Below are 10,014 nucleotides of genomic sequence, written 5' to 3'. Positions count from 1 at the left end.
AGACTTAACAAAACTAGAGGGTATTTATACACTGAGAGACTAATGAGGGAATAGAAGTCAGGTGCGGATGATGAAGAACTGATAGAAGTGATTAGGGCAGTGAATCCTGGGAAATGTAGTCTGGGGGAAAACTTGAATCCTTGAAGAAGAATGAGGGAGACAGACTGTGACAAGTAGGTTATTTTTCTCCATTAACCAACATCTTACGGAGTTTTGTTTTGTTTTTGTGTGTTTTTTAAAAAAAATGTATTTATTATTTACTTGCCACGGTCATCGTTGGCTTGCTCACTGGGGGTCTAAATACAAATATTTTTTACTTGTTAAGGCACAATCTACAACCACATTTTTATAAAATAGCACCATTATGACTAAGACATTACAGCTTTATTTTCTGTTATAGCATAATTTCCTGTACAGCTGCTTTGAAACGACGTCTGCGAAAAGCTCTATACAAATAAAAATGACTTGACTTGAAATCGGTCTGTGGTTTACGAAATTAGAATTAGACCCTGAAAGTAATGGCCTTGTTTGTTTTGTGACAGAAATCTTTCTGTCACATTGTAGATTTTCTGCTTACCTAGAGACTCAACCACATCTCCTTCACTTAAAATCAAGAATCCAAGCAAACCACCTTGTAATCACAATGGACATATGGCATTATATTAGTCCTCCAGTTGTTCAATTCACACCCACACTTTATATTCTTTTATGCAGGGCAGCAATTTCAGCACAACAAAACCTCTGCCATACATTTTGCGTATTCAGTTTATTCCTTTTTCTGCACAAATATTTGTCTATATATAGTGACAACTATATTGACATTGTGACATCTAGCCATGGTGTAATATTTAATTAAAAGAAATTGAGACATTCAATGTCTCTTCACAATTTTGGACGGTTTTTAAATATTGCTAAGTACTCTCAAAGACATTATTGGTGAAGCAAAAATGTGTGTGTGAAAAACACTTTGGTGTAAAGTGGCGTCACTTCATAGACTTCAATGTATGTCATGTGAAAGACCCTTAATGTGTATAAATATCAGTCACTTTTGCACATTAATCATTGCTCTTCACAATCACAAAAGTGACCGATTATGGTTTCAAAACGGCAAATTTCTCTGAAAGGTGAGGAGTTTGGATCCCTGAAATTATAATTTTTTTCATGCATTTATTTATTTTGTGGAATTTGATCATTTTCCATGGCACACTAGTGTGCCACATCACAGTGGTTGGGAAACACTGCTCTATGGCCTACTAGCAAACCTAACTGCTTTCTTCAAACAAACCACACACCTTTTTCAAGTTTTTCTTCTAGACTTGTTTGTTGTTCAACATCCAATTAGAAACAGGTGAGTTCAGTCAAGTTCAAATGGGAGGAGAAAATGTTGCAGGCAGAGTAAAAGGCCGAAACATTGCAAGTACGCGAATGAAGACGCGAGCGCTTGGCCAATGCATGGCCTATGTGTAGTCCCATTGTACATTCTTTTCATGCGCTCTTGCGTTGCTCTGGAGATTACAACCCTCACACCACAAGGGGGCGATAGAGTTTTTTTTTTTGTAGGTACAACGAAACCGAATCACGAAAATTTGACTCTGTGGTCCGGTGTTTTATGAAGTCAATAAGCCATCTCAACATGACCAAAATGACTGGATATCCATAGTTGCGGCATTTCCATTTCTTCCTGACTCGGACAATTCGGTCCTGTAGTCGTTTCCATTTTCTCTTTGCAGTGTCGTTATCAGAATTTGGGGAAGCTGCAATTTCTTGCCAAGCATTTTCAATCGCTGTTTTATTAGAACGGAGAGGGGATTAGTGGTCGTAAATATGTTTGTATAATCTAACTTGTTCGGCAAGACTCTCCTCATATTGCAGCTCCGCCATGACAGTTGGTGACTGAAAACAGAAAATCCGCTCTAGCGGCCCTTGCGGCAACGCAGAGAATGCAGCACATTGGGTTATGAATTGAGCTCTCACACATTTCACTATGCAACGACGCGTGGAATCGAGCTTGCGAAGCAAGCTGCATCTGCGTACTTGCATGAAGTACAGGTGCATCTCAATAAATTAGAATGTCGTGGAAAAGTTCATTTATTTCAGTAATTCAGCTCAAATTGTGAAACTCGTGTATTAAATAAATTAAATGCACACAGACTGAAGTAGTTTAAGTCTTTGGTTCTTTTAATTGTGACGATTTTGGCTCACATTTAACAAAAACCCACCAATTCACTATCTCAAAAAATTAGAATACATCATAAGACCAATAAAAAAAAACTTTTTTAGTGAATTGTTGGCCTTCTGGAAAGTATGTTCATTTACTGTATATGTGCTCAATACTTGGTAGGGGCTCCTTTTGCTTTAATTACGGCCTCAATTCGGCGTGGCATGGAGGTGATCAGTTTGTGGCACTGCTGAGGTGGTATGGAAGCCCAGGTTTCTTTGACAGTGGCCTTCAGCTCATCTGCATTTTTTGGTCTCTTGTTTCTCATTTTCCTCTTGACAATACCCCATAGATTCTCTATGGGGTTCAGGTCTGGTGAGTTTGCTGGCCAGTCAAGCACACCAACACCATGGTCATTTAACCAACTTTTGGCGCTTTTGGCAGTGTGGGCAGGTGCCAAATCCTGCTGGAAAATGAAATCAGCATCTTTAAAAAGCTGGTCAGCAGAAGGAAGCATGAAGTGCTCCAAAATCTCTTGGTAAACGGGTGCAGTGACTTTGGTTTTCAAAAAACACAATGGACCAACACCAGCAGATGACATTGCACCCCAAATCATCACAGATTGTGGAAACTTAACACTGGACTTCAAGCAACTTGGGCTATGAGCTTCTCCACCCTTCCTCCAGACTCTAGGACCTTGTTTTCCAAATGAAATACAAAACTTGCTCTCATCTGAAAAGAGGACTTTGGAACACTGGGCAACAGTCCAGTTCTTCTTCTCCTTAGCCCAGGTAAGACGCCTCTGATATTGTCTGTGGTTCAGGAGTGGCTTAACAAGAGGAATACGACAACTGTAGCCAAATTCCTTGACATGTCTGTGTGTGGTGGCTCTTGATGCCTTGACCCCAGCCTCAGTCCATTCCTTGTGAAGTTCACCCAAATTCTTGAATCGATTTTGCTTGACAATCATAAGGCTGCGGTTCTCTCGGTTGGTTGTGCATCTTTTTCTTCCACACTTTTTCCTTCCACTCAACTTTCTGTTAACATGCTTGGATACAGCACTCTGTGAACAGCCAGCTTCTTTGGCAATGAATGTTTGTGGCTTACCCTCCTTGTGAAGGGTGTCAATGATTGTCTTCTGGACAACTGTCAGATCAGCAGTCTTCCCCATGATTGTGTAGCCTAGTGAACTAAACTGAGAGACCATTTTGAAGGCTCAGGAAACCTTTGCAGGTGTTTTGAGTTGATTAGCTGAATGGCATGTCACCAAATTCTAATTTTTTGAGATAGTGAATTGGTGGGTTTTTGTTAAATGTGAGCCAAAATCATCACAATTAAAAGAACCAAAGACTTAAACTACTTCAGTCTGTGTGCACTGAATTTATTTAATACACGAGTTTCACAATTTGAGTTGAATTACTGAAATAAATGAACTTTTCCACGACATTCTAATTTATTGAGATGCACCTGTATGTTTGGGCCTGGGCTGAGCTAGAGATTGTGGGTTAAAACATCCAAAAAGAGAGAAATCCCCTAAATTCATAAGGTCTTGAAAAGCAGTCATAGGTGGGGTGTCTGATTCATGAATCAAATTCTTTCTTTCTGTGCCATAGGCACACGTGTATTGATAGACCGTTTAATCGGCCGATATTTGGGCATTTTGGGATTAGCGCATTGGCCGATAAAAGTGTTCACTTGACCAATTAACATAAGTGTTAACTTGCCCTTGTGTTAATTCCAAAATCTACCAATAGATTTGTCAATGGATAGTCAACACCTGTTTTCAAATTGGGAAATTTGAGTAAATATTGCATAAAATAATTGTTTGTTTAACTTTAGAAATGTGTACATTTATTTGCTGTTGTTAAAATGTTTGTCTGCATATGTATTGGGCATCCTGTTCTCTAGATATGTGTATCGGCATAAGACATTAAAAAACTTATACTGGTCGACCACTATATACATGTACACAGAGTATACGACTATAAAACTATAGTAAAATATGTGGATTATGGACAATTTCTATAAAATATGAGTTTTTCTTACTTGTAATGACAATAATAAAAAGAAGAGAACGTTTATGTATCCTGCAGTGCATGGAAAACAATTCAGCACAAGTGATGTGAGCATGAGTTAAAATAAAAAACAATGCATATCCAATATTTCAAATAAGCACCAAAGATTGAAGCTGCCAGAAGAAAAATAACATTTGTTATATGGATTAATTTAAAAATGAAATCTTATACAAACACAAATTTCTATAGACAGTAGTTAAACTACTACTTTTAGTTAGCCACTAGCCTGTAAAACAAAGTTGCAAATAAGCTATGTATATATTATTATAACACGTAATAATTTAATTTGTGTAATTTGTAAAGAGAATGTAATGTAATATACAGTGCGCATTAAAAACATCTAGTACATGGCATCTCACAGAAATCGATCGCTGATTCGCGCTACAGTCCGCTACATTCTATTGTTTCTCCAATCACTAGTTTGCTACATGCAATATCAACTTGTGTCCAGCAGATGTCACGCTTTAGATAATAGTTTGCAGGTGCACGTTTCAGGCTGCAATTATCATCAGGTGTTGCTTGTTACAAGGATCCTACAAATATCCTGCCAGCACTTTCATTGGTATGGTTGGTCTTAATGAAAATAAGGTGTAGCAGTGGTCATACAAAAACGGTAGATGATGTGGGTGAACTTTATATTTATTGTTCTTCTTAACATAAAAAATGTGGCGGATACTTCACCTTCTGAGGCAGATGCTGAGAAGGAATGGCGCTCTGTCAAAAAGTTCAAACCAAGTGTTTTTGTGAGGCCGCAATTCAAAAGTGGTTCACACAACAGCCCAGGTCGTTTGCTGGAACTACCAGAGTGGATACGAACTGAAGCTTCTGAGGTTTACCGTGATTTCTTCAAACCAGAGATGGGCAGAAGGCCGGTTCCTGAGGTGGTCAAGTCAATTCTACTGCCTGGGAAACCTACACGGAAACTACCATCCTCCATGAAGAAAATGGTGCAGGTGTTGTGCTACTTGGACAAAATGTATGTGAGGGTTCTTAAGAGTGTGTTCACTAACCCCCAGGCATGGCAACACCTCACGCTGGGAAGCTGTCCTGTCAATAACATCACAACGACGCACTACTATTTTCTGTGTCCTCTAACAGGGTGTGGCATAAACCGGCGGGTATGTAGTGAGTTTAATAATAATAACTTATTATTATTGCCCAGCTGAAATGCCTAAAACCAGCCTAAAGTGGTTAGCTGGTCTTCCATCCTGGTTTTAGGATGGAAGACCATTCTGTAAGGCCAGTTAAGACTTTAACAACCCTGTTAATGTGTCCATTCCCTGTGCCCCCACCCCAAGCATTTAACTGTCAGATTTAAGTCTTGTGTGCGTTTCTCTTGTTTCAGGAGGATGATGATGGGGTGACTTACTCTAATACACTCTGCTATAAACCACCCAACACTGGCCTGGTCGTTTGGGAGCTGCCATTTTCTTTGCCCATTCGCTGTCGCTACACTAAGTAAAGAGCTGTTCACCTCTTGACCTACCCTTTTAAATTTATTGATTCTTAATAGAAGTGCATTCCATTGAGTCCTGTGTGGTTTCATATTAAACTGCATCTATTTTAGGTTCCATCGCTCTTATAAAGTTGGCTTCTTGCCCAAGATTATGAGTGAAACCTTGTACAGAGGCCTACAAACTAGCGGCGGAGTTACACTCACTGCAATGGATGGTATGTTTAGGGGTTTTTGTTTTGTTTAATATGCACATTCAAGCCTCCTATTCAGAGATCCCTTCATGTGCCCCATGCTGTAGTCCACTGTGTCAGATGTGTCTTGTTTGGTATCTGTTGCTGGAGAACTATTTAATTTGCTGATGCCCCTTTGACAAACAATCTTTATAGTTTTATAAAAATGGATCTCTTTGGTTTTTAGTATATTGAAGTCTTAATCTGCTCCACCTTAAAATAGCCATGGAAGCTTGCATGGAGCAATGGGTGGGGGTTAAACAATGGATACTACATGTGACGTGAATTTTCATGGTATGGCATTTTAGCATCTTGGAATGTACTTCCTGCTGGCCAGAGCATTGTCATTGGCCAACCCATATGCTTTGAAGCCCAGGGCCCAAAAAGTGAGAAATTTGAGCGGTTGTACCTGAACCGCTGTGTCGTCACTTCCTCTAAAATACATCCGATGGACAAATATGTTGTGGTAGCCAATTATGGGTAAGCGATTCTATAAGTTTGGAAAGGGCCTTGATGCCATTTGTACTCTAACTTACCATCTACTGTAGATTGTTTTTTGACTTATACCAGCAGTTTATTAACATCCCTCTTTAATGTAGATGCCTGGTGGACAGCAAGAACAATGCTCTGACTAAGTTCTACACCACTACAGAAAAGACTACTGTGAGGATGTGTTTTCAAACTTTTATATTTGAAGACATGGTTCCCCATTCCCAACTTGAGTCATGTAATCAGTCCAACTATAAGTCTGGCCACCAGTCATCCAGCCACGACACGGACCAGCCCGGCCACGGGCCTGATCCAGACTACTCTGGGTCTGGCCACGACATGGACCAGCCCGGCCACGGGCCTGATCCAGACCATTCTGGGTCTGGCCACGATACGGACCAGCCTGGCCACGGGCCTGATCCAGACCATTCTGTCCAGTCCCAACACGCTTCTCAGATGGTATAATTTGGAACTTTTTGATTTGCACCCTTGATTGCCTTTCCAAAACTGCACTGCTTAATCTTTGTTCTGAACCTTTTGTTTAAACTTTCTGAATGCTACTGGCTTTTAAACACACTCTTCCCATGTTAGTCATTGTTTCTGCATTGTGAGTTTGACCTGGGACCAGATATCCCGACAGCTGGTGCAAAATCCTGCATGTTTGACACCCAAACCAATATGTGAGTTTTAAACCTGAGCACTGATTGGTTTCTTAAAACATTACCCCTGCACTGAAGAGCACTTCCAGTATTTGAGCTACAATGGCACTTAATTATTTGGTAATCTGCTTAAATGCATGGGCATTTCCTTGCAAATATGTGGGTTTAAGGGTACAGTTGCTTCCTAGAGTTAAAACTGCACAACATCTGAATTAATGGTAATTGTTCCTGTTCTTTAGGTGGACTGAGCTGTATGGTGACCCTTCTGTCTGTGACTGCTGTGACTCTACATGTCAAGCTCCTGGTCAGTATAATGCCAAGAATATGATCTGGCTGTTGCATAGTCATGAGGGTTTTGGTTTAAGCTAAACTGACTTCTGCTCCATGCAGAAATCCCTGTTCAGATTCCAGTGAACTGTCTTCCATCGGTTGTACAGCTAGTCGTGCCCCTGAACTTGCGCCAATGTTGAGCTAGATGCCAACTCTTGATGGCATGCCATAGTGTCTTGGCTTAAGTCAACTGACAAATGGCTTGTAGTTGACTGCATATTAAGCTGCTATACAACTTTTAACATCTGCTTTAAAGCACGTCCCCTTTTAGCTGTAGCCTCTCCCAAATTGCTCCAATCCCAGCTCTTCAGTTTCCAGTGCTTCTTGCTCTTGCCAAGAGGATTAAGGGCTGTGGTTTTAAGCTAGCAGGTTTTTTTTAAATGGCTTCCAGGATTGACTCGTTTGTCTTATCTTGACAGCTACCAGTCACAAGTCTATGATCTCCAGTAAGTCTTGGGATGTGATGTTTAGGTCTGAAGCCCCAACACCTTTACCAGTGACCTCCACATCAACTAACTCCGCTGGTCAGACTGATTTGCCCTGGGACTCCGACTACTACTACTGGCCAGACTGACTTGCTCTGGGACTCTTTTTGGTTTAAAAGACCTAGATGTTTGAAATAAAGCATGTTTGAAATCTGACTAATGGTGCTTTTCTTTTGACCTCCAGTGTTTGTCCTGTCACATGGATTTACTTGTAGATCCTTTAAGAGCTTATACAAATGCATCTTTGGTTCCATAATTGTGAATTGCACATGCAGTTTGTCACAAAGTAGACTCCTGTATTCATTAATACTTGTCTAGTTTACCTGTACTTTGTGTCTGTGACTAAGATTGTTAGGCTTCCTGTTCCCTGAGTTCAGGACACCCAGTGTTACTAGGAACCTGAGGGTTCCCAAAGCATGGAAAAGCTGTCTAGATGTCCATCCATTGATGGACTACAAAGCAGTCTCAGGTTGCCATGAAAGTGCTTACTGATCAATTTTTTTTTTTTTTTTTTTTGGGGGGGGGAATGGGGTGAGCATTGTGGATCCATTAGAAGCTGGGTGTCTTTCATATGAGCCAGTGCGTTTCAGACATCTTTCTTGTAAAAGATACAAGACCATGTGCATCTAGGTCCCTATATTTCACCACTGGTGTCATTTTAAACTGACCTGAATTGAGCCTTGATTTTTTCCAGGGCTATCCCAGTTCTGGGATACTGGCTCAAGCTCTTGTGTCATCCTGCCATCTTAATTTTACCACATGTTTTGGGAAGGTATGGACTTATCTCTGCCAATTGTGAATTACCTCTTTGCATTTATTCTGTTGAAAATTGACATTTAAATTTGTTTCAACCCTCATGAAAACAGAACTCTTTACGAAGTCATATGGGGTGTTGATGGTGAACATGGCCAATATCAGCCTATTTGTTAAGGTTTGTATATTTAGGGTCTGTTATTAGTACCAATGCAAGTGCAGTTTTAAGTGATTTGATTCATCAGTTTATCAAATGTAAACTCTGCAAAAAAGAAATGTCCCTTTTTCAGGACACTGCATTGTAAAGAGAATTTTGTAAAAATCCAAATAACTTTGCAGATCTTTATTGTAAAGGGTTTAAAAGTTTTCCATGCTTGTTCAATTAACCAAACTATTAATGAACATGCACCTGTGGAACAGACTGTAAGCAATTAAGGTCAGTTATAAAAACTTAAGACACTAAAGAGACCTTTCTACTGACTCTGGGGGGGAAAAACTGTAAAAGAGTCCCTGCTCATCTGTGTGAATGTGCCTTAGGCATGAGGACTGCAGATGTGGCTAGAGCAATAAATTGCAATGTCCGTACTGTGAGACAGGAAGGACAGCTGATCATCCTATCAGTGGAAGACCACGTGTAACAACAGCTGCATAGGATTGGTACATATCACACCTGCGGGACAGGTACAGGATGGCAACAACAACTACCTGAGTTACACCAGGAACACACAATCCCTCCATCAGTAATCGGACTCTGCAATAGGCTGAGAGAGGCTGGACTGAGGGCTTGTTGGCCTGTCGTAAGGCAGGTCCTTACCAGACATCACTGGCAACAACGTCGCCTATGGACACAAACCCACCTTCGCTGGACAAGACAGGACTGGCAAAAAGTGCTCTTCACTGAGGAGTTGCGGTTTTGTCTCACCAGGGGTGATGGTCAGACTTGCGCTTATCGTCGAAGGAATGAGCGTTACACTGAGGCCTGTACTCTGCAGCGGGATCAATTTGGAGGTGGAGGGTCTGACATGGTTTGGGGCGGTGTGTCACAGCATCATCGGACTGAGCTTGTTGTCATTGCAGGCAATCTCAACGCTGTGCTATACAGGGAAGATATCCTCCTCCCTCATGTGGTACCCTTCCTGCAGACTCATCCTGACATGACCCTCCAGCATGACAATGCCACCAGCCATACTGCTCGTTCTGTAAGACAGGAATGTCAGTGTTCTGCCATGGCCAGCGAAGAGCCCAGATCTCAATCCCACTGAGCACGTCTGGGACCTGTTGGATTGGAGGGTGAGGGCTAGGGCCAATTCCCCCCAGAAATGTCTGGGAAATTGCAAGTGCCTTGGTGGAAGAGTGGGGTAATATCTAACAGCAAGAAC

The 10,014-nt window shown here is 41.1% G+C and overlaps 1 protein-coding gene across 1 annotated transcript; it reads left to right on the top strand.

Annotated features, from left to right (window-relative positions):
• The first annotated feature begins 4,850 nt into the window (after window positions 1–4,850).
• Window positions 4,851–7,971, top strand: zp3c (zona pellucida glycoprotein 3c). Its single transcript, XM_051704337.1, has 8 exons — window positions 4,851–5,351; window positions 5,579–5,691; window positions 5,801–5,904; window positions 6,228–6,399; window positions 6,519–6,867; window positions 7,000–7,088; window positions 7,307–7,371; window positions 7,817–7,971. Exons 1-8 carry the CDS (start codon window positions 4,851–4,853, stop codon window positions 7,969–7,971), a joined length of 1,548 nt encoding a protein of 515 aa, XP_051560297.1.
• Window positions 7,972–10,014: the final 2,043 nt, after the last annotated feature.

The sequence above is a fragment of the Myxocyprinus asiaticus genome, chromosome 8 (genome assembly GCF_019703515.2).
Source record: "Myxocyprinus asiaticus isolate MX2 ecotype Aquarium Trade chromosome 8, UBuf_Myxa_2, whole genome shotgun sequence".
NCBI classification, from domain to species: domain Eukaryota; kingdom Metazoa; phylum Chordata; class Actinopteri; order Cypriniformes; family Catostomidae; genus Myxocyprinus; species Myxocyprinus asiaticus.
Note: the sequence above shows the minus strand (reverse complement) of the source record. Positions and strands in the feature narration are given on the sequence as shown.